Source organism: Coffea arabica, chromosome 5e, assembly GCF_036785885.1.
Source record: "Coffea arabica cultivar ET-39 chromosome 5e, Coffea Arabica ET-39 HiFi, whole genome shotgun sequence".
NCBI classification, from domain to species: Eukaryota; Viridiplantae; Streptophyta; class Magnoliopsida; order Gentianales; family Rubiaceae; genus Coffea; species Coffea arabica.
The window spans coordinates 51,009,813-51,033,232 of record NC_092318.1 but is presented as its reverse complement, the minus strand read 5'-3'; the positions used below and the strand labels follow the sequence as shown (position 1 = coordinate 51,033,232).

Sequence of the window (23,420 nt, the reverse complement as noted above, 5' to 3'; positions counted from 1 at the left end):
AAATTCTTGTTGTCCAAACAAACTCAATGTTTTCACTTTCACTCACCAATAAAAGGAAGGAAAAAAAAAACCCTTTTCAACATATTGACTTATTTCTTAATTTTCTTTTATCTAACTCTACTAGCATCATAGAGGGATTTTGGGAGGAGTCATGGATATATAAACAATTTTGAATTGTTATTTTTTTGTCCAGATGAATCTTCTTATAATCAGAAATTATTCATGACAAGCACAACATTATTAGATTGAAAATAGATCTTCTTATAAATGACTCGTCCAGGGAAAATAGATTGAAATTCGGAAGAATAATTAGGAGTGTAACAAAAAAAAAAGGAAAAAAATATTTAAAAAAAAAAAAGGAAAAAAAGAGAAAAGCTTATGACATAAGTTATCGAAGGTGGGTTGCCATGCAAAAGGAGAAGGAAATGGAAAATATGAGGCAATCAAGGTCGAGTAATTTTGTTTTATTAAGATGCTACTCCTGTAATTTTGTTTTATTTACGGCATGTAGTTAGAAGTATGGGAAAATTTCAGAAATCTCCTCCGGCTCTGTTTGTCAAGTGAGTTTTTTGGAGGTTTGTCTAAAACTTTACTGTAACTTAATGTAGAAATTTTTTAAAAAATTTTTTAAGTGTTTTTTTTTTTTGAATATTTTGAAATGTATAGTTTAAAACTTTGGAAAGTTTTTTAAGATTGCTGTAGCTAAAATTTTAAAAAAACTTGTAGGAGGCAAACTTGGCTGCCAAAGTTGAGAAAAGGTTTGCATGAGACCTTGCGGTTACCAAACCAAGAACTATGAGCAATAGAGCTAGTCCAAGTTTTTGACTTAACGAGACAGTCGTTTTTTCTAACAGAATTAAGGAACATTATTGATATTTGACACATCTCCAGCAATTGTTTATATTTGTGAAGCTGAAATTGACAACCAAATTCCACAGCTCAATTACAGTACACAAGTTTGCTTGAGACACACCTAAACTTCATAACATACCAACTTGCTGTTGCATATTAGTTGCGCAGAATACCTCAACTATGCTTTTATTCCAAGATATTGCACCTCAGCTAATGGTACAATACTCGTCTTCAAGAATGACTACCAGAAGAATAGCAAAGGATGATGATCTTCTAGAGAATTTAGCTCCCAATGACTACTCAGCCCATTCAATATCATCGCCGAATGCAGCTGGTTTTCCCGGTTGCATTGGCTTCTCTGCTTGTGCTAGGAGCCGTACGAGTTGCACTCGATAGTTTGAAGAACAACGAGTCGTATTTTCTTTGGCAATCCCGTTTGGCAGGAAGCAGAAGGCCTAGACTTCCAATTATTGTTTCTGAAGATGAGCTGATTGAAGATGGCTGCGATGTGTTTGAAGGAAAATGGGTATGGGATAATTTAAGCTACCCGCTTTATAGAGAAGAGAGTTGCCCTTACTTGGTTAAACAGGTTACCTGCCTTAAAAATGGAAGGCCTGATTCTTTGTATCAAAATTGGAGATGGCAGCCTAATGGATGCAACCTGCCTAGGTAAAATCAAACTGGTTATCTTCTGAACCACGTTGTTCTATCGTACAACCTTTTCCGCTCCCACTGCATCGTAGCATTCACTTGCCTATTAATAGGTGGGGAAAAAGAATGTGAAAGCACAAAGTAATATAGGAGATTTCAACACTATCATTGAGATAAATAACAGTTGTTCTTGAAAACAGTCGACACTATATATGATATGACAGGACCTGCTATGATTCTGGGCATTTTTCTTTTAAATTACCCCTTTCGTATAACTGATTCACTGTTAAAAATTTCAGGTTTGATGCATTGAAGTTGCTAGAGATTTTGAGGGACAAAAGGCTGATGTTCATAGGGGACTCAATACAGAGAGGAATGTTCGAGTCTATGGTCTGTTTAGTACAATCCGTAATTCCAGAAGGAATGAAGTCTCTTGAAAGGATTCCTCCCCGAAAAATTTTCGTTATTGAGGTACGACTCGATTCTTCATTCAATCATAATGCCTAAAAGATGAGAATGAAAATGGAAAAATGGGACAATAAAGAGCATGGCATACCTTAACAGGACTAGTCAGTTGAATTTGTTTAATGCATTTGCTTCGGGGGGTTTGCTAATTGAAATGAAACAATCTCTTTTTAGTGCATCACTTACAAGAAGTGAAATTGATTAATCCCTCATCTGATTCCAGGAGTTTAATGCATCGATCGAGTACTATTGGGCACCCTTCATTGTTGAGTCTATTTCAGATCATGCTACGAATCACACTGTACTAAAACGAATGGTCAGGCTTGATTCCATAGCTAAGCACAGCAAAGAGTGGGAGGGAGTTGACATTTTGGTTTTTGAGAGCTATGTATGGTGGATGTACAAACCTTTGATCAATGCAACGTACGTACTCCCATATTTCCTATTCATTTGACTCACATCATTATTCAGAGTTATGGCTATGGATTCCAGCTAAAACTTTCAGACCATCTTCGTTTAGATATGGATCTCCAGACGATGTTAGAGAATACAATGTAACAACTGCGTATAAGCTGGCCATGGAAACTTGGGCAAATTGGATAGAGACCAGAATCAACCCTCGCAATCAAAAGATCTTTTTCATGACCATGTCCCCGACGCATCTGTGGTGAGTTTTAATCTACCGATCATCCATAGTTTTATAACCCTGCCTGACTTAAACGTATCAAGGGGCAGTTAATGTACAATCACAGCAAAATTAAGACTTACAAAATCTGCATGTAACATAGACCAATTGTCATTTCATGCTTTTTTCCTGACTTTTATTGTAGGAACTGGGAGTGGAAGGCTGGAAGTGAAGGTAACTGCTTCAACGAGTCACACCCCATTGAAGGGCCACACTGGGGCACTGGTTCCAGTCTTGACATCATGGGATCAGTGAAAGATGTTTTAGGAAAATTGAAAGTGAATGTTAGATTGTTAAACATTACACAGCTATCAGAGTACAGGAAAGATGGCCATACTTCAGTATTTGGCGAACGTAAAGGGAAGCTCTTGACCAAAGAACAGAGGTCTGATCCAAAAACGTATGCTGATTGCATTCACTGGTGCTTGCCAGGCATCCCAGACGTATGGAATGAGATTTTCTATGCAGTTCTTTTGCAGGATTACCGTAATAATTCAGGAATTGCATGATTTGTCCTCGAATTTTTCCATCTTGCTTTGACCAACTTCTCAGGTATTTCAACATTAACATATGGATATCCTAGTAGTAAGACCAGAAATGTTCAACCGAGAGCTTTCTCAGTTATGCTAGAAATGAGTATGCATGCCACATATGTAGCAGATTTTCACGTTTAACATCATTGAACAGACTTGCAAGTCTCTGCAAGAAGACTATTGAGATGCTTACTGTAGCAGAAATCGTGTAACCTTTTTAGCTGTAGGACGCACCAATAAAGCATGGATATCGTTCTAAAGGCTGCATTTTGAACGGAAGTTCAACTGTTGCACTAATTTCATCTAATGCAATTTAATTGGCGGCAAATTCTAACTTACACTACAGAAAATAGTGTATTTAAACATGGTCAATTTGAATGCTTGACTGAAAGAAACAATAGAAGAAACCACTTCAAGGATTAGAAGAACTTTTTGTATTATATTTTGGTGTGTGAATGTGTGTGATCTTAACATTTATTTACAATCCAGTCGCTGCCAATGCTGGACTGGCAAAAGAAGAACCATCATCTCATGGTTTAAAGAAGTTTTTTTGAGTTGTTTACTCTCAGTTGCTACAAAAGACCTTACAAGAAATTGAACCGCCTCAAGACGTAGGATAGCCGGAGATTCATCAGCCCAGGAAAGAAAGCTCCGAACTCGTTTGGCTGCATCTTCACTGAGGAGCAAAGGAACTTAGAGAAGCTCCCATTCTGACTCACCCAAATCACGTGCTTGTGAGGGTCTTGATGCAGATGTCATATGGGGTGAAAGATGCTGATCTGAATGGAAGCTGGTATCTGAATCAATGTCTCCATACCAAATTGACAACTGCTCATACTCCTTTATTATTCTCTTTCTTGAAGCAAAAGCCTCCTGTATCAGTTTCTGGGGTTGGGAAGGTTGGGAAAAAACGCAGGACAAGATAAAAAAAAAAGGATTAGTTATGCTCGTTTCCACCTGTTCAGCAGATCAATCTACAATAAACCGCTATTTCTCTTCAAGCAGGGAGGTCAAAAGGATCAAAAGCATCAAGCCCATCATCACATGCTTAAGGAATGACTAACGATGCTGCAATTTGAAAGCATTAACAATATACAGAACCAGATGACTCGATATACATACAAACTAACCAAGGAAAAATGAAAAAATGAACTACTCAGTACAACATTGAAACTCCTACTTGATAAAAGAATTCACCTTTTATTCTTTTTATAATGTGGTAAGCTTGTTTCTTGGAGCATAACTAATCATAACAATTATGACAATGAAGCTTGTCGTAGTAATAACTTTAAAATTCATGACATGGAACTCTTCTAGAAAAAGTATTGAAAACTTCCAATAAGAACATACAATAAGTGTGTGCTTATCAAAAATCAAGCAGTGATTCATCAAAATCGTACTCAGCTACATGTTTTAAAAGAATACTTTAATCAACTTCAGCTTAATGTACAACTTTTGCTTTAACTAACTCTTAAGATGGCACGCATGACAACAATTAAAATAAGAGTAAGGCACTGCATATTTCAAACTTCAACAAATACTATAAGCCACAAAACAAAGCATGCTCTGTCAGATCTAAAAGATCTTTGATCAGCATGAGCACAAAACACCACACCATCTCAAGCTGCACACAAACATAGAACCCACCAACCCAGAAAGAGACAGATAGAGACAGACAAAATACCTTGTATGATCTAAATTTTCTTGGTCTGCAGGAGGCGGCATACAGTAGCTCATTATCCACAATAACACAGCTTTCCTCAAGTTTTGCTTTATCAGAGAGATCGATAGTCTCCATGTCAGCATCGGAAATATCACTAACAGAGTCATCCACTATCCCTGTCAAAAGCATTTGAAAGTCAGGAACCGTGTGATACATATTGCTGATATAGACACTTCGTAAAGAAAGTACAGTTGTATCCAAACTAGTGTTTGCAGTTTCTTTTTGAGACTTTCACAAACAACAAATAAGGTCCATTTGGATGATGCTATAATTAGCCACTAACTAGAAGTTTCATGAAAACTATTCAAACCACAACCTTCCTCCCCTTCTAAAAATAGAACAATGAAAAAAGAACAAAACTGTGAATAGTTTGAATGCATTAGAATCCTCAATGAAGACATCAGCTTCTAATTGACTACCTTCGAAGGATTGTTGAAGCTTATTCCCAAAAGAATCAAGCATAGATTTATCAGTACTGGAGGAATCTGCACTTAAAATGGTCATCAGTCAATTTGAGGAAAACAAAAGAAGGGTGAAAGAAAGGAAAAAAGAAAAGAAAAAAGTATGTGAACTGGAGAAGATTTCACAATTCCTGAAGAACACCAAAAGCTTGTAACACCCACCTGCAGATGAGGAAGTCCTTGGGAATGCAGGAACCAGGTTTACATCCTTGTTCCTAGAGGTCAAACCAAATAAGGATGCACAAGAACTGCTGGATAGTGTTGACGCAGAACCACCGGAATCAGTATAATCACAACAGACTTCCTCTGTCTTCTTAGTACAATTTCCATGTGAAAATTCTGGCGGGTCTAAAAGTTCTGTCGACATGGAAGAACTTGAAGCTTCTGTCTCAGCTAATTTATGCTTCCAAGAAATTCCTGAAGACACTAGTTCAGATGATGAGTTAGTACTCAAAACATCCGAAAGGTTATTGCACATCGTCTTATCCTTCTGGGAGGCACTTAACCCTGCATCATTAACTGAATTAACTGGTGACATCTTAGTGGGCATGGTATTTCTATGATCTTCAGTCCTATATATTAGTGATAATCCAGATAAATATCCACTATTTAGAGAACTCAGCTCATCAGTCTCCACGTGGAGCTTCCTTGAACATTTAGGAAACCTTAAATGTTCTGAAGATGCATGTTTCTCCACCAAGCAATCCTTGTCAAAACTGAAATCCGAGGACATGCATGAACGGTAACAATCTAAAGACAAGTCAGTTTTAGTTTCATTAGAACATTGTGGGCTATTACATTCTCCCTCTTTCTGTTGGAAAGGTCTGAGAATTTCGTCATTAACTGAAGTTTCCGGTGATAACTTGGCTGGAATGGTTGACCAATAATCTTCATTTGTAGAAATAGGTAAAGATTTATACAAACTTTTGTCCTGCAGCAACTTTGAATCCTCAGCATCAGGATGCTTCTCCCTTGGATGTAATGACAAATCAGACGAACTTTCATGGCTAAGGTAACCTCTATTATCAACCACCAAATGCTCCTTTCTAACATTTGCTTCAAGACCCGTACCACATTTTATGAATTCTACATGATCATCATGTTGTGAAGACAGGTTCACTACTGCTTCATCAGCAGGTTCTGCATTATCATCAGCTACCTGTTTGACTGGAACAACTCTAAGCACAGTATTAGGAACCAAAGTTTCTGGAGAACATTTCTCTAGATCAGGAATTTTATGATCCTCATCAGCTGAAGACCTAAAAGATGAATTTTTGTCTTCCAAACCCACTGGATGCTGCTCCTGTGTCCATAATAGCTCCCACGAATTCTTACCCTCAAGAGAACTTGCAAGTTCAGAAGCATGATGCTCCTTAACTTTGGCATTCTCTTCAGCCCCTGTCTCCAACTTCTTGTACATTGTAGATTCACCGTCTTGTTCAAGAAACAAGCCAGTTTCTGATTCCTTAGAAAGATCTGTGCTATTGCATGTCATCCTGTCCATCTCCGAAGTCCTAAGACCCACACCCTGAACAAAAATTCTTGAAGAAAACTCATCCAGGATACTATTTCTCAAGTATTCTTCATTAGAAATTTCTGCTGGCCCATATAAAATTCCATCAACAGGAGACTCCAAATTATCAATAAGTAGATTATCTCTCGGACATAATGGCAATTTAGATGAATATTCTGCTCTAGGAAAATTTAGATAACTACTTGCAGAGTAATCCTCCCATCTCACATTCTCCTGAAGAACCAACTCCGTGTTACTACAGATAGCTGCATCACTAGTTTCTTTCCAGTGTGAGTCTTTTTCTGCAACTTGAGCAGAATCTGAAGCAGGAGGAGGGCTGAATTGCCCTAGATGGTCCACTTCATTGGGATCACAACCTTTAACATCAAACCTGTCCTGCTCCTTAGATGATTTCTTTTCACTGACATGTCTATGCTTTTCTTTGAAGGCTACCCTAGATTTAAAACTGGTCCTTTCGACATCATTTTGCGTTCTGGTCCCTCCATGAGCTTTTGCTTGTTTATTATCCTCCAAATAAGGGTGAAAATCATGCACCACATTAGGACATATTTTATTCACACTTTCACCAATTGTTTGCACTTCATTCTCCACATATTTACTGGTATCCTGTAAAAGCAAGCAATTCAATGATGAGAGAAAACTCCAAATAGATAATCATATGTATCACATGGAACAGGGGGACCAGAAGGATTAGAATGAGTGACAAACACGTCAATACTGATTTTAATCCTAGTATTCCAAGGAGTCCATCATTAATAAGCCAAATTATGATTATGATTTTCAGATTGAAGCAATCATAAAAATTGGGTATGACAAATAAAAACAGAAAGGGAATGAATACCTTATTCACAAAATCATCAACCTCCTGGCAGATAGCCTCAAACTTGTGGTATATGTTACCAACCCATGTTCTACCTTTGGATTTTAGATCCATAGTGCATATATGCTACCTTCCTCAAACAGGGATGAAAATTCTGTGTTTTGAAAAGATACCATCACCCAATTCAATGAGGATACAGCCTGGAAATATTTTTTCGAGATGTCATTAACACAATATAACAAGTTTGCAATTTAAAATTTTTTCTCATACAGTTACTTAGCTCCAGCAAACCTACAACCCTCAATCTGCTGTTAAAAATCTACAATCAAGGCATCTGCTTAATAATTCCCATTAGCACAGGCATGCACGGATAAAGATGCCTCAAAGATACGCTTTATACTACTTGGAAGAAGAACAAATAAGAGGGATAAAAAAGAAGTCTTTGTCAAAGTTGGGCAATAACAGTATGATGATCAACTAAATGGAATCAAGGATATCAAGAACCTGAGTTGAATTGAACCGGCCTTTATCTCATTCTATACCTATTTCAGAAATTTAACAAATTCAACTAATTTATAGTATCATCCACAATATTCAAGGAAAGCTCCAATTTTTGAACATCAATGAATAATTAACATGAAGAACCACTGAAGTACTAAAGATCGTTTAAGCTTTTAGAACCCAGAAATTACTTTATTTTATGTTTATTTTCAGCTAAATTAAGCTTTTGATCAACCTATATACTAGCACACACGATCAGCAGCCAGGCGGACATACATATACAACTTTCATAGGAATAATATTATAACTCTGAAGACATTCTAGATATTCTAAAACTTACCGGCTACCGAGGCTGCTGCCGGTCGGTGGGTGGTTATGATGATAAGCTGAGAGACGACGACGATGACGATGATGATGGTGGGGGGAGGCGGAGTTGCTTTGTTTGTTGGGCAGGAGAGCTTGAGGGACAAAACTCAGAAGTTAATAGGGGACTTTTTGTTTTGACAAAAAAAAAAAAAAAAAAAATAGGGGACTTTTTGGGCTGCCGGCGTATCAATTATTTATACTGATATTCACTATTGTATATTTCGTTTCCATTTTTAGTTCTGCTCAAAAGGGTTGCTTTTTTTTTTTTGGGGGTGGTGGTGGTGGTGGTGGTGGTGTTGGTAAATTTATTGTGGCCCCCATGAATTATTGAGCAGGAGTGATTTGAATCAATTTAGCAATTACTAATGTCTATATTTATCAGAGGGTTATTATCAATTCCTCAATAGGTTAATCATTTGGAACTGGAAATTGATACTCTATTAGATAAGGCTTTTGCTGTTTTCCTTTGCTTTTAATTACCTTGTCGTGGTATATACCATATAGGGGTTGACTGGACTCTTTTTTTTTTTTTTTTTTTTTTTTTGAATTTGCTTTTGGCCTTTGGGAATGTTCTTTTTACCTTTAATTTGGGTCAAGCAGAGGCTAAGGACCTACCCTGCCTTTTTTATTTATTTGTCTTCTAGATTATTTTTCGTCTTTCTAATTATTTTTCCTTCACGTTATTCTTAATTTTTTCCCCTTCCATGAGAACAGAAGACCTAGTAAAAATGTGTGTTCACCGAAAACGAAAAAACTTTTTTTTACAAAAAGTCACAATCCAAAGAAGGCCAACTTTCCATCAAGAATCCAATAGATTTGACTAGCTATAATATCTATAATTCATCTAAATTAGTGATTTTGCATAAGTTGCAAGTCCAAGCTAACACTGAATGCAGAGAAACCAGAGGATGCATGTACAACATATAATACGAGAACAAGAACAACATAAGTAGATGTACTTGATCCTTACGCAATTGATCCAATTATTATTTAAACGCAGTATATCTCCCTTTGTAAAACTTTACTAGGCCAACATATATGTGTGTATGTGTGTGTGTATATATAGTTATATATATATATATATATACACACACTTAATGAAATAATATTGAACAAGCATTTTAAGCCAGAAAAAAAAAATCCCTCTCATTTGTGCATGCTATCTCTTAAGCAATACCCTCAATGCTAAACAAAAATAAAAAAGAGGGCTATGCAGTACTTCAACCTACTACAAAATCCAAAATAACCTGGTTGTGTACCTCTTCCTCCTTAATGTCAATAGCTAATACTAATATACTACTACTATCTCTTAATCACATCTTTAACGAACGCTGTCACCAAGTAAAGATTAGAAATAGTGCTCTGAACTCATTCTGCTGTACAAGATTGCAACAAACCAGCCTCAACATTTTAGTCCTTCAAAATCTGCAGCACGGACTCTATCTTCCAGAAGGCGAAGAAGCTCCAGAATTAGCAGCACCAGCAATCCGAGGAGCAGGACGTAAAGCTGATGATGATTGTCCTTCAGTCCAAGGCCCCAATTGGCCGCTACTGCCGCCCATAACAGGCTCATTCTGATAGTAATAATTGTAGGGAACCAATCGACGAGAATAATAGACACAATAGTAATAGGAAACAGGCAAAACCAAAGTTCTCGGAGGCGAAGGCAGTGGCTCCACTATATCCGTTGGGTTCCTATTACTTCTCTCCCTTTCCCTCAACACCATTTTGCAAACCAGCCGGAAACCATCAACAAATTTCACCCTCTCAGCCAAAGCAGCTTTTGCACTTTCCGCATTCTTATACAAAAGATAAGCGAACCCTCTTGATTTCCCTGTCCCCATATCAAACCCCCAAGGCCCTTCTTCAATTTCACCGTACTTCTCAAAAAAACTCAACAGAGTCTCAGAACTCATCTCGGCTGGCACATTCTCCACCCGAATTTTCCTTTTCATTCTCATTTTCTCCATCTCATCGCTACTGATACTACTATCATCAGTCTTCCCTGATGAATGATCGGGCCCAACGCAAATGCTGGTAAAACTGACGAATCCATCAATTTTCTTGCTGGGGTTTTCCAGGGCAAGCAAGAAAGACTCGGCATTCTTGAAAGTAACAAAACCATAGCCCTTACTATATCCAGTGGTCCTGTCAAAGATGACTTTAGCTTCTTCAACTTCTCCGTAATTTGAGAAGAAGCTGTGGAGATTTTCAGGGGTGGTTTTAGGGCCAAGATTTCTGATAAAGATCTTGCGGTGGGATGGGTTGTCATCAACGATGGAAAGAACGGCATGGAGAATGGCGGGGTGGGCAACGGCAGCTTCCTGAAGGATTTCAACTAATCGGGATTTCGTGAAGGAGTGCAAAATGTTGTGAAGGATTTGTTTTTCTTGGTTTTCGACGTTCAATGAAGCTTCAAGTTTTCTGGTTTCCTTGAGATCATCAGGATTTGGGTTAGCGGTAACGGTGGAATGCATCTGATGGAGTCGGTGCAGGGAAAATGACTCAAGATTGACTCTAGGAGGAGTGGGTGGAGTGATGGAAGAGCAGCCATTGGAGAGCTTGAGCTTTGAAGAGAATATTCTCTTTCTTTCAGAGTCTAAATCCTTGGAAACCTTGATTTGGTTCATTTCTGCAGTTTGCCGAAGGACAGTAAGAAATCAGAAATCAACCGTTGATCTCTGTGAAAAAATGGATAAGTTCAGCCCGCCTGAGGTGTATGTATTACTAATAGTGGAAAAGTAAAACCCTGGATGGAGTAGATGGCCAAATTGGGAAGAGGGTTGCCGGATGACTAATGTACTAGTAGTATATGGTGAAATTGGCAGGTTCTGGAGGGAGCCGGGGTTGGGGCGGGGGGTATTCTTGGTCTCCAAGTTTTTGCAAATTCGAACAATCTGGTTGCCGTTTGTGCTCTTCACTCAGGAGACGAGGGCATTTTATTTTTGGTGGAACTGACACTACTGATTCAGAAATCACGAGAACTGCTGTTAAAACGCTTGCTGATTAAGTGCCATAGCCCGTCAAGTTGTACTGATCATATCCCATAAACGAGCGGTATCCTCCTGAGTCTAAGATATCAAAGACACTCGACCTTAATTTAAAATACTTCATTCTCCCCGCTGGCACGAAATAGAGCTGGAAACCTGTTAAATACAAAATGCAATACATTAACTCGGTATGTTTCAGCTTAACCCAAGACCAAAACCCATTTCAGTGTGTAAAGGAAAAAGCGTATTCTAGAATTTATGGGTTTATATTTTAAAAACTGTAGTATTATTTTTATATCACCGAATAACGCGAATTTCTTGCAATATTGTCAAAAATAAAAATTGTCCCAAAATTGGTGCTGTTTGAGGGTGGGTTTCGAATTAGGGGTCGCCGCAAATTCGATGTGAGGCTTCCAATAAAAATGCTTTTAATTTTCATTTATTTTTGATTGCTTAAGTTTTCTTTTTTAAAAAAAAAATTTTTGCAAAAGCTTCGCCGCTCATGAAAGGTTTTTCTTCTTCTTTGTTTTCCATGAGTGGCGATTTTTTTTTTTTGTATCGCCACTCCTGAGCGGCGATAGATTCTTTTCTTTTTTTTTTTAATAAAACTAACCAGCGAGGAAGCTTTTTTTTTCATATAACGTAACCTTTTTTTTTAATTAGGGTTTAGGTTTAACGTTTTACCTAACATGAAATCTCAATTTTCAGGTCCTCACAGTGTAACCCTTAATATAAACATAAACCCTTTAACCGTAATCTTAAAATCAAAATCCTTAAACCATATTACTAAAAACCCCATTACTAAAATCCTATTATAAACCAGAATTGTCAAAAATTTAATATGCGATACTATGTTAATTTTATAAATTTAGATGATAATCAAGTATGCTATTAAAATACTAATAAAATTTGCCTAAGTCATATTTTTGAAATTTTTAATGTGAATGTTAATTTAAATAATGCAGCGTTGAACAATATTTATAGGATGTAATAATTAGCATATGAACTTAAATGATAATAAAACAAAAGGTTCGATAAGAAAAATCCAAAAAATCTAAATATCACCTATCAATGCCCCTCTTGCCCTTATCGCGCGAAGTGATAGAACAGCCACATTTGCAATGAATCCTTTCGTGTGATAGAATTTATCCTAATTGTAATCGTTCGAACCTCCGAAGTGGTGCATAAACTTGTTCAAAGCGTGTGGTCGTCATCATTGTCATCATCAACAGAAGGATCGAACACCGGAGTTTGACCGTATCTAAGACAAATATCGCCGCAATTGAGATTTGCGATTTTACTTAAAAAAAATGCCGTTTCACTTTTTAAAAAATTATTTTAGACAATTATTTTGGCCTCAATCTGCATCCATTGATCACATTGTGATCAACGGTCCATAACTGACGCCACCAATCAAATTTGCGGCGTCAGGAAAAAATAAAAAAAAATTTTAAAAAAATGTGCCGCAGACCAGCCTGATCACATCACGATGACTGGTCCCGATGGTAAATGCTTAGCCGCTCATTAGCTTGCCAAACAAACAAAAAACAAAAAAGAGAAAATTGAGAAAACTAAAGCAAGCCAAAAAAAAAAAAAAAACCCGAAGCTTTTGCAAAAAATTAAAAAAAAAAAGAAAACTAAAGCAACTCAAAATAAATGAAAATTAAAAACATTTTTATTGAAAGCCTCGTATCGAAAGTGCGATGATCCTTAAATCAGAAACACTCCCCAAACTACACCAATTTTATAACAACTTTAAATTTTAACAATAATATTCTTAGAAATTCAGCCCGCATAACACATTAACTAATATACGACTTTGTTTGCCCGGTATACAAAACCACACCAAGCCCAAGAAACCCCGCCGCCACATCGCGCCCCCCCCCCCTCCCCAACAAAAAAAAAAAAAAAAAAACCGATAACCAACCGGCATTTGCCATTTGACAATCCAACAATTTTTTTGATATTTTGTTTATTATGTAACGTAGCATGTTTTAACCTTCTGTCATGACCTGCACGACACTACCGAGATTTATTAATTTGCAAATCAAAATCACGAGTGACAAAATTTTGAGAAATTTGAGCTAGCAGCAAGTTCAACCCCTAAACCACAGTGAACGTGGATATTTTTACACATCCCTCTTTGTCCCCACTTCCTCTCTTGTCCATCTGGAGAGCTTTTATCCCGCATCACTAGGAATGAGCCTTTCTAGTCATCCAGTTAACAGCATTGCTGCTTCTGCTGCTGCTTTATTTCTTCAATCAAAAGATGACGCGACTACACAAAAATTCAACATCCATACAATCGACTAGAAGATATTCCAATCTGGGAACATTTTCATATATGGTAACAGATTACATCCGCCCAAGAGTTTCTCGAAATGTACATTACATTCAATGACACTCTTATTCCAGACTTCCTCTATAACCGCCCCATGATGTGATGGTATACTTTCTTCGGGCAAACAAGTCGCCCAGATGATTGGCAAGTTGCCGCGACCTTGATTGCTCCAGCAGATTTATGCAAAGACTGTTTCACAATCTCAAAGAGGAAAGGGACTTCTGAACCTTATAGGATAGCAATTTCAAACATACCCAGATGGGGCCAATATAGCATTAGCCATTGTTAGCCACCCCAAGTCAGTTATATGACCAAAGGGTGATTCCAAAGGACATTTACAGCTTATTATTATAGGACAACGGCATCATCAAGTCATCAAGAAGGGAGTAGCACACTCGGACAATTACCGATTCAGTCATAGGAACACTGTCATGAGAGTAAATCAACAAATAAAGCAACATGGCAGAATTCCCCGTTTACCCAAAAAAGGCACTAGACCGAACAACAACGCTAACAAACTGAAAAGACTATAATGAACCCTCTGACATGTCCATTATTGATGTCACTGGAAACTAGGGAGGAGAGTTTTGGCCACAAATGGAATCACAAACCAGTCAACCTAGAGACAAACGGCAGGGTGCAAATATTTTATTACCCTCTTGAATTCCTGCAGATTTGACGTCTTTTTAGGGTTAGTGTGATAAAATGACTAATGGTACAAAGAAGTGACTCCTAAAATTTCTAATTCATTCTTATTATCAATCTCAAATTTTCTCTGCTTTCTCTTTGCTTTTCCTGTTCTGATTTTTGTTGATCATTTTTCCAGCAGTTTCTGCCTTAGAGATATGAGTTCTCGGTCTTAGATAAAGTCTACATACGACTATTGGCTTACCAACAGGTTTGCTGATGTGTCATCTTCTTTCCAACTTGGGCATCTAAAGAACTTCTCCAAATGATTACCAGTTCAATCTCATCCACTTTCAATAGAAAATTTTCTAAAACAGAGAATGTATACCAACCAACACATTTCACCAAAAGAACATAAGACTAAGAGCTTAAGGTTCCATTTGAAGGAGACAGATGAGAGAGCAGAACTTGAGTAAAACAAAATACCTACAAGCGCCACTTCAATTTCTAAAAACATGTCAACAGGAACACATAACAATTATACCATAGTTTATTTACTAAAAATCCAAAATTCTTCAGAGTTGAAGAATAAATAGCCCGATTAAGAAAGCAAATTCTTAAGGCCAGGCATTAAGATACACCACCTCTCGTGCTAAGCATCAAAAAGATGCATCGGTACTCAGGCTAAGCCACAAAATCTACTCACAGAAATATCTTCTGATGCCTAAATTGTAAATAGAAAACAAAAACTATTAGCAAAATATTGTGTCCAATGATAACAATTCAATTTGACTAGCTTGCTAGAACACTGCATGATTTTTACTCATGTTGAGACCTAGGACAAGCCAATCAGGGGTTGGTTGACCACTCCAAGAAGACACAACTCAAGAACTACAAGAATTTTCCACAAGAATCAGAGTGCAAAAAATACCTGATTAACAAGAAAACTTTCATCCAATTTGTCCACGATAAATGATACCGTCAAGCAATCAGAGTTCAAATGTCAGTGCAACACATAAATGGTTGTCTTTCCAAGTGCAACACATAATTGTATGTTTTTTCACTAGATGAAGATAATTCACTTACCTAACATTTAGCTTCCAACTGAAATTTTCAAAATTTAATGTAGACAATTTTCCTTATCGTGCCTCCGTTTTCATTTCCTCCATTCTTTTTGCCCCAAAGAGAGAAACCAAAAAATGCTCTTTTAGTCTAATTCACCTAATGCACACTCTAACTCACTTCAAAGAAAATTATCAAGGATTTGTATTTGTGGTGGATTACTAGATTACGCCTGGAAGGTGACAACTGTAAATGCAATGTCTAATTGACAGAATACTACACAAGGAAACCAAAAAAGGCAAACAAATACATAAAAAATAACATAGCATCTAAACATATGGCAGATGCTCCAAAGACAGATCAGAACCAATTAAAGTCAAATGCCATAAGCAAAAGTCAGCTGCACCCGCAGCAAAACAAACAACTAAAGTCAAAGTCTAATTCATATCTTTTTCCCTAAAAACACATAGCAATCTAAATAAGTTCGTACAGACTCAAATTGCATAGAAGCTCTAGATCAGAAATACAAAATACTCAGTCACTTAGATTACTAGCATTTCACTTGATGACATCATGAAGCGCAGATGTATCGAAGAGCCAAACTACACAGCAAATCAAAATCATGAAGCCAGAGTTCATATTGTCTGCACGAAATCACCAGAACCATAAAAAGCAACTGCGCCAACAAGCTCTCACACACCTGAACCAAACATCCATTCACAACTTAAAATGTCAATCCACATACACCTTGCAAAACAAAGCTCAAACATCATAAAAACTCAAGAAACAAAAGGCAAGAATTTAAGCCAAGAAGCAGCAGCACCATGACAATATAGAAGTAACCAAACACACCATAATTCTCTCCGACACTAGAGATGATACACCCAAAAAAAAGGGTCTTGTCACAGAGCAAAACAACAATGAGTAGTGACAAAATTCAGACAACCAACAACCAAGCGCAATAAGGAAAAATAAAAAAGGAATTATAATTTCTAGAATACTACAATAACGGTGAGAAAAACTACTGCTGTTGTTACAAAGAGAACGAAGGTTAAAAATATGTAAATCATGCATTATTGAAGATTCACATGAATAGCATAGGTTCATGTGATCAAAGTAGATGCACATAAAATACATATCAAACACAGGTAGAACCAGGAAGAGAATTTGAAGATTTACTGTTGATTACCCCTTTCTTTCAGCTATCAGCTTAAGGCAAAAAATTTGTTAGTTTACAATCCAAATGTTGTAAAAGCATAATTCTCATCCGTAGATGGTGCATAAGAAAAATGAAGCAGAAGCCTCCAAAAAAGAACTTGCCCATTAATTTAGAATAGTAGATAAATAAAACATCTCATAGGATGTATGACTTCATATGAACCAGCACAAAGAAAAATACAACAGACTACAACAAAAGAAGACTTTCTGGCTGCGTAGACTAACAAGAGAATCGCTAAATGAACCCACAAGCATGGGGACCAAATCAGAGGCTAACTCCAAAATTACATAACAAAAACGATCAGGATGAACAAAAGCACATAAACAGGTCAACCCCTGTAAATATGGTCTATGTTGCGCAAAGATAGAGCAATACTGTTATTCTTACTAATGCCGCACATTGCAATCATCAATTCTGACTCATTTACACTACATGAAAAAAACATATCTCCACCAATTACTTCCAAGTATTATCCGAAACAAATTGAACCATGCAACCAATTCAAATGGTAACAAGTTTCTCAAAATTCAAAAAAAATCAAATCTTTTAAGGCACATTGGCGTACGATATTAACTCTGCATGCAAATAAAAAGCTGGAAGAACTCAGAGGTAACACTTTCTTAAATCTGGAAATTATTATAGGAAAGTCTTCTACGATGTATCATTCAGCAACAAGTTCAAATAATACAGAGTGGGGGAGAAAGGTAACAACAAACACAACGATAAGCACTAAACCATCCATGATGCACTTTGTATGAAGCACCAGTTCATCACATACAAGTATGAAAATGGCACAGTGTAATAAAAAATGAAACAAAACAAAAAATGCATGGTACTGACCAGACATATTAATGAACACCAAAACAAAACCAAAAACATGCAACCTCCCAAATCATGCAGAAATCCATGAAAGAATTCACTGTCAAACAAGTTATAACTCCAACTAAAAAAATACAATAGAACATGTTCACTCCAGATCACGTGATGAATGGTTAAACAATCACCAAAATTGACAAGAATCCCTAAAACAAACCACAAAAAGAGAGTACAACGAGAGAACGGTGAACCAGCAGAATGTAGGTAGAAAGGAGTGACACATTTGTTCAAAAAATGATGCAATATTAGAATAAATTAGAAAATCTACCTCAATAGTAAGGAGGCACCCCTTGGTAGATTCCCCCAGTTGGAACTCTGGGAGCTGGTGAGGTTCCTGCTGTCTGATGATGCTGGCTTTGATATCCAGACGAAGATAAGCCATAGTGTGCCCCCTGTTGATAATCTCCAGTTGGCATACCACCTGAGCTTGGTGGCAATCCATAAAAAGAACCACGACCAGCACCACCAACTCCACTCCCAACACCACTCAATCCTCCACCAGCTCCACCCAACCCACCATATCCAGTAGAACCAGGCCCACCATAATGCGTCCCGCCACCATAAGGACCAAGTCCACCACTAACACCTAAATTAGACCCCATCCCTTGGCTGCCAATACCGGACATCCCTGGACCACCAACACCAACGCCGCCACCACCACTACCTAATGACGAATTCAATTGATTCCCACCCACCGAAGGCACGGAAAATCCACTATATCCAGTTACACCACCAACTCCACCGTGCCCACCATATTGCGCAGCAATCCCACCAGGCATCCCCACCCCAATACCATCATTGTTCCCTTCATTACCACCCTGAGGCCCTCCAGGACCTGGCTTCTTCTTCCCATCAATAGCAAGTTTACAGTTCAACTGATGCCCATCTATATTCTTCACAGAATCCACCAAAGACGCCCTCGCAGCATTGGCAGTTTTATACACAAATAAAGCAAACCCTCTCGATTTCCCCGTTGCCTTATCAAAGCCTAATGGTCCCTCTTCTATTTCGCCATACATGGAAAAATGAGCTAACAGCCTCTCAGCCGGCATATCATAAGGTACATTTGCCACATAAATCTTCCTATCCGAAACATCCACCTGATTATTCCCCCCTCCGCCACCCGGCCCACCAGACACACCAGCAGCCGCTAGCTGAGTAACCGTCATCCGACCATCAATTTTCTTACTAGGTTCCTTAAGAGCTGCCATTGCCCCATCAATATGCTTGAAAGTGATAAAGCCATAACCTTTCGATTTTCCAGTGACTTTGTCGAGAATTACAACAGCTTCTTCGAGATCACCGTATTGGGAGAAGAGAGCTCGTAGCTTGTCCGTCGTGGTTTCCCAACCAAGGCCGCGGATGAAGAGCTTCCTCTGTGCTGGGTCCCGGTCGGCGATGGATCGTACTAGGTCGAGAACGTCCACGTGGCGAAGGATGGCTGATTGGACGATCTCGAGTAGCTGTTCGCGGGAAAAGGGTTCGAGGATTTTACGCGCGTCTTCGACGGAAAGCTTGAAAGGTACCATTCCTGCGGCGACGGCGCCGTCTGGATCGTGTAATAGAACGCCGTTTTCATCGAGCTTCCTCTTCTTAATCGGATCCATTGCTGATGTAATAGGAAGGGAAAGTGAAAAAAAGGAGATGTTAAAACCCTAATCCTAGTCAGAGTCAGGACCGAGAATTGAAGTGGAAATTAGACGGGCGTTTCCATTTATACGGATCGAAGATGACGTGGAGCGGCGGAGAAGAATCCAATTGAATTGGGTTGGGCTGGGCTTGTTGGAAGACGAAATTCTGGATTAAGATTTTTCAGCCTATGGGTTGTTCATGTTGCTTAGCAGTTAAAGCTACAACTAGCGACCCAAAATGCATGAAATGTTACACACACACAGGTAAAAAAGGGCAAAAACAAGGGCAATTTTCATGCTTGCGTGTAAAAATTAGATAATGATTTCCAACACCCGCTACGTGGTGCGCGTGTAAGACAATCGTAGGATTTTCCTCATTGCTTGCATCGAGCATCTAAACTGTTCACTCAACCAGTGCCAGTTCTCCCCTCCTCCATCTGACGATTGCTTTTGGAATTCTGGGGGCTATTCAATAAGATAACTATTCGTAGTACATTTTCTTTACTGCAATGCTCTTGTCTCCCTGGTAAGGCTCCCCATCACTTGCCTCTGTATTTTCTGTCAAATTCTTGATGTGGGTTTTTGCAATTTCAATTCATAGCTTCCCAAGTTGCAATCTTTCATGATCTCCTGTCATGTTTCCTCCACTTTCCAGAATTTGCTTGCTAATTTAATCCCACATTGTGCATTTCAAGTTATAGAACTCCAAGTAGATTTTATGTGCTCTTTTCCCCGGCAAAATTGAGTGGTCTGGATGGTTTTAGTGCAATTACTGATACCTATTTATACAAATGCAGAAAATATTGGAAAACCAGTTTGGAAATTTGCTTTTCTGCTTGAAGATTATGGCTAACATATTAGCATGTGTGGTGACGGTATTAAATAGAATGTAAGTAGTTGAATACAACCTTTTCCCTGTTTTGTGTTTATTCAGATAATTAGGGACATTTACTTGGGAAAATAAAAAGTAGGTCTTGGTGGCGCTGAATATTGGTTGATATGAAGCTTAAATTGTCAAAAGATTCGTTTCCCATCTGAACTTGCTAATAAAGCTTTTCTCGTCACTGGTTTCTGTACTGTCATTTATGTTATGACGTAGCCAGATAGAGAAAATTTGTGCCCTGATGAATGTTTAGTTTATTAGTGACACAACATTGCTCTCAGGAAGCTCTCCACTCCTATTCACAAGGACAACAGTCTACTAGTACCAAATTCTGGTTATGCAGTTGAACACATACGAGCACGATCAAGCACAACAGTGTTGATTGTTGGTGTGTCTCGTGTGAAGAAGGTCTCTTCCTTGGTTACCTGTGTTAGTTCGTGCTTGGTGCCTTATCATTGTAGAAGTTTTCCGGCCAGCATTAGTATTGCGGAGACATTTCACGTTGTGGATTCTTGTCAAAAAAACTGTTCTAGTTTATTAAAGGACCAACCTTTAACTGAAGATACTCGACAGGATAATCTTTCCAATCTGGCAAAGAATTCTAACTCTGAGAATGAAAGGGAAATGCAAAGAAGAAAAAGGATTGGACTAGCAAATAAAGGAAAAGTCCCATGGAACAAAGGCAGAAAACACAGTGAAGGTACCATGTTTAACTCCTTGACAGCATTAGAAATATTTCTCCTTCAAGCTTTTGTCACTCTAAATTCTCTTACTACATATGCAGAGACACGGGAGATAATCAGCCGAAGGACAAAAGAAGCCTTGAGAGATCCCAAGGTGAAGTCGTGTAAGAACCTACTAATTTAGAAAATATTTATTACTTCATGATTACAGTCTGCCAATAAAGTATGTGTTTGACATCAGATGGCTGCTCCTCTGGTCATACTGTTACATTTTGCACTAACTCTTCCCGTATATTATTAGCAGCAAAGGTCCGTGAAACCACATTCTTTTACTGCTATAATTTTCTGTAACATTTTCCTTCTCTGTAAAAATTATCAGGTAAGAGCGAAGATGTCTGAATGCCCTCGCTCGCTTAGGTACTTTCTATTTTCTCTCTCTCTCTAAATAGTCAATTTGCTTTTTTGATACTTATGCAGTATATTTGCTTTTTTTTTCTCTTCTTTAAATTTAAAATGCAGATTATACAAGTATGAAATTTGTTGTGCATTATTCCCAAACTTGTAGTCCAATATAGTCAGGAGCTGCTAAAATCCTGGAACACTACTTCAGGTGAATAGTCATTAGGCACCAGTATTGTGCTTTCTTGTCTTTGACTGGATTAAAGATGTAATTCTTTTGTTATCCGGTGGTTGACAAACTTTCTTCTTAATTTAACATGTGGCTACATATAAGAGCTAGAACCTGCCATAGAAAGATTGTGAATGGCCTATAGCTGCAGTTGACTCACCCAAGAGAACTAATTGAATGTATGGTGCAACTTTGCATGATTTATATTCAGCTTAACATGTTCTAGTGCCTACAATTTTATGTAAGATCCACTGCCAAGATATTTCATAACTTAGACCTTTTGAATTGAGATGCATCATTCACATCACAAATACTTTGTTTCTCCATTTTTCAATTACCCTGTTTTTCCTTGTATTTGACCCCAAAATTCACCCTTTTCATACACAGCATGAGCTCTCTAACTGTTTGTACCATTGCATGGATGCTTGACATACCATGTTCAACATTGACACTTAAGACTCTTGAGCTTGGGAGATTTAGAACTAAAGTGTTATTCTGTTTTGCAGTAATCAGACTAAGACAAGAATAAGCAGGTCACTGCAGAAGCTGTGGGGACAACGTTTGAAATGGAAAAGGTCAGAGGAAAAACTTTTGCAGTTATGGGCTGAAAGCATTGCTAGAGTTGCTAAGACAGGGGGTAGTGACCAACAAGAACTAGATTGGGATAGCTACGAGAAGATGAAAAGAGCAATAGCTCTCCAACATCTTGAGCGTGCAGCACAAATGGCAAAGGAAAAGGAAATGGCACATGTACTAGCAGAAAGAGCAGCAAAGGAAAGAGATGAAAGAAAGAAAATACTTGCTCAAAGGAAAAGGGAACTAGCGCAGAAGGCAAAAGTTAGAAAAAGGAAAAGGTCAAAGGAAGAGAGAGAAGAATTTGCTGCCAATCAAGAATCTAAATTGAAGGCAAAACTGACGAAGGTACAAACCTTTGAAACCCCACGTGAATGAAGCTAGATATAGTTTTAATTTTGTTCTCTAGACATGAATTTGCCAAAAATAAATGACAATTCGTTTGCACTTTAGGTTTTGAAAAGGACACCACTCTATGCCTTCGTACGGTGCTCATGTTTTAGTTACTGATACATTTTGCTGTTTAGAAGAATTTAAATGAGGGGTTCATAATTTAGTACATATGTTGCATTTAGGAGCAGATTATTTGTACTGATTTGTTTCCTTTGAAGAGGACCCATGCTTTGGAGTTACCTATGATGAACTCTCTAGTTGGGTTGTATCAAATTTCAGTCAGAACTGGATGCTGTTGTCTGTACTCTTTTTCTTTTTGTTTCAAATCTTAGATCGTGTTATCAGTGTAGTGGTTCATAGAGGTTGTTTTGGCTGTTTTCAGATCCACAAACTGAAACCTGCTAGCAGTCATTTCAGCAGTCATCACCAACGAACCTGGAAGAACGTGGATGTAGGAAAGTTGGATGCATTGTTCACAAGAACAGAACAACACCAAGTCTCTCTAGCGGATCAAATCCGTCTAGCCAAGATCAAAAGAGCTGAATCTGCAACTCAAGACAACTCCGAAATTAATTCCTGGTTACAGACCAAAGCAGAGGGTTGGTAGAATAAACTAAGATCCTAATCAGTCAATGAGAATGGAGCACTTTACGCATTATAAATATGATCTTTAGCTCAATATATGAATGTTGTCATTCTCCAATAAGTGAACATGAAAATGAAATAGATTACTGTAATCTTTTAGAATTCTGCTTTGTAACCGACAATTCTCATTCTGAATTAGGGGTTAGAGTGCGTTATATTCCTGGCTGACTCATTTCCATGTCCCAACCCGCTCCCTATTTTTGCTCCATTTGATTTGTTCCCGCCGCTCTCCCTATTTTTCTCCATATTTCTCAGAGAAGCAGGAACTGCGAGCAGTT

The 23,420-nt window shown here is 38.0% G+C and overlaps 4 protein-coding genes across 7 annotated transcripts; 2 read left to right on the top strand and 2 right to left on the bottom strand.

Moving 5' to 3' along the window:
* Positions 1–1,103: 1,103 nt before the first annotated feature.
* Positions 1,104–3,453, top strand: LOC113688462 (protein trichome birefringence-like 31). Its single transcript, XM_027206282.2, has 5 exons — positions 1,104–1,521; positions 1,803–1,974; positions 2,192–2,391; positions 2,489–2,635; positions 2,799–3,453. Exons 1-5 carry the CDS (start codon positions 1,145–1,147, stop codon positions 3,160–3,162), a joined length of 1,260 nt encoding a protein of 419 aa, XP_027062083.1. The 5' UTR covers positions 1,104–1,144; the 3' UTR covers positions 3,163–3,453.
* Positions 3,454–3,603: 150 nt separating this feature from the next.
* Positions 3,604–8,953, bottom strand: LOC113688461 (uncharacterized). Of its 3 annotated transcripts, none has more exons than XM_072049130.1 (6): positions 8,566–8,952; positions 7,746–7,878; positions 5,533–7,510; positions 5,329–5,394; positions 4,871–5,025; positions 3,604–4,071 (listed from the first exon to the last, which is right to left on the bottom strand). In XM_072049130.1, the coding sequence occupies exons 2-6, from the start codon at positions 7,836–7,838 to the stop codon at positions 3,880–3,882; spliced, it is 2,484 nt and encodes an 827-aa protein (XP_071905231.1). In that variant the 5' UTR covers positions 7,839–7,878; positions 8,566–8,952; the 3' UTR covers positions 3,604–3,879. The 3 variants fall into 3 exon arrangements, with proteins under 3 accessions (XP_071905231.1, XP_027062082.1, XP_071905232.1); XM_027206281.2 differs by having other exon boundaries at positions 7,746–7,924; positions 8,566–8,949; XM_072049131.1 differs by lacking the exon at positions 5,329–5,394 and having other exon boundaries at positions 7,746–7,924; positions 8,566–8,953.
* A 7,016-nt stretch (positions 8,954–15,969) lies between these two features.
* On the bottom strand, positions 15,970–19,551 carry LOC113688507 (UBP1-associated protein 2C-like). Its single transcript, XM_027206332.2, has 2 exons — positions 17,975–19,551; positions 15,970–16,311 (listed from the first exon to the last, which is right to left on the bottom strand). The coding sequence occupies exon 1, from the start codon at positions 19,311–19,313 to the stop codon at positions 17,976–17,978; it is 1,338 nt and encodes a 445-aa protein (XP_027062133.1). The 5' UTR covers positions 19,314–19,551; the 3' UTR covers positions 15,970–16,311; position 17,975.
* Positions 19,552–19,691: 140 nt separating this feature from the next.
* On the top strand, positions 19,692–23,314 carry LOC113688509 (uncharacterized). 2 transcript variants are annotated; one of them, XM_027206333.2, is made up of 7 exons: positions 19,692–19,863; positions 20,135–20,226; positions 20,502–20,920; positions 21,005–21,057; positions 21,283–21,320; positions 22,038–22,452; positions 22,880–23,314. In XM_027206333.2, exons 2-7 carry the CDS (start codon positions 20,183–20,185, stop codon positions 23,102–23,104), a joined length of 1,194 nt encoding a protein of 397 aa, XP_027062134.1. In that variant the 5' UTR covers positions 19,692–19,863; positions 20,135–20,182; the 3' UTR covers positions 23,105–23,314. The 2 variants fall into 2 exon arrangements, with proteins under 2 accessions (XP_027062134.1, XP_027062135.1); XM_027206334.2 differs by lacking the exon at positions 20,135–20,226 and having other exon boundaries at positions 19,700–19,863.
* Positions 23,315–23,420: the final 106 nt, after the last annotated feature.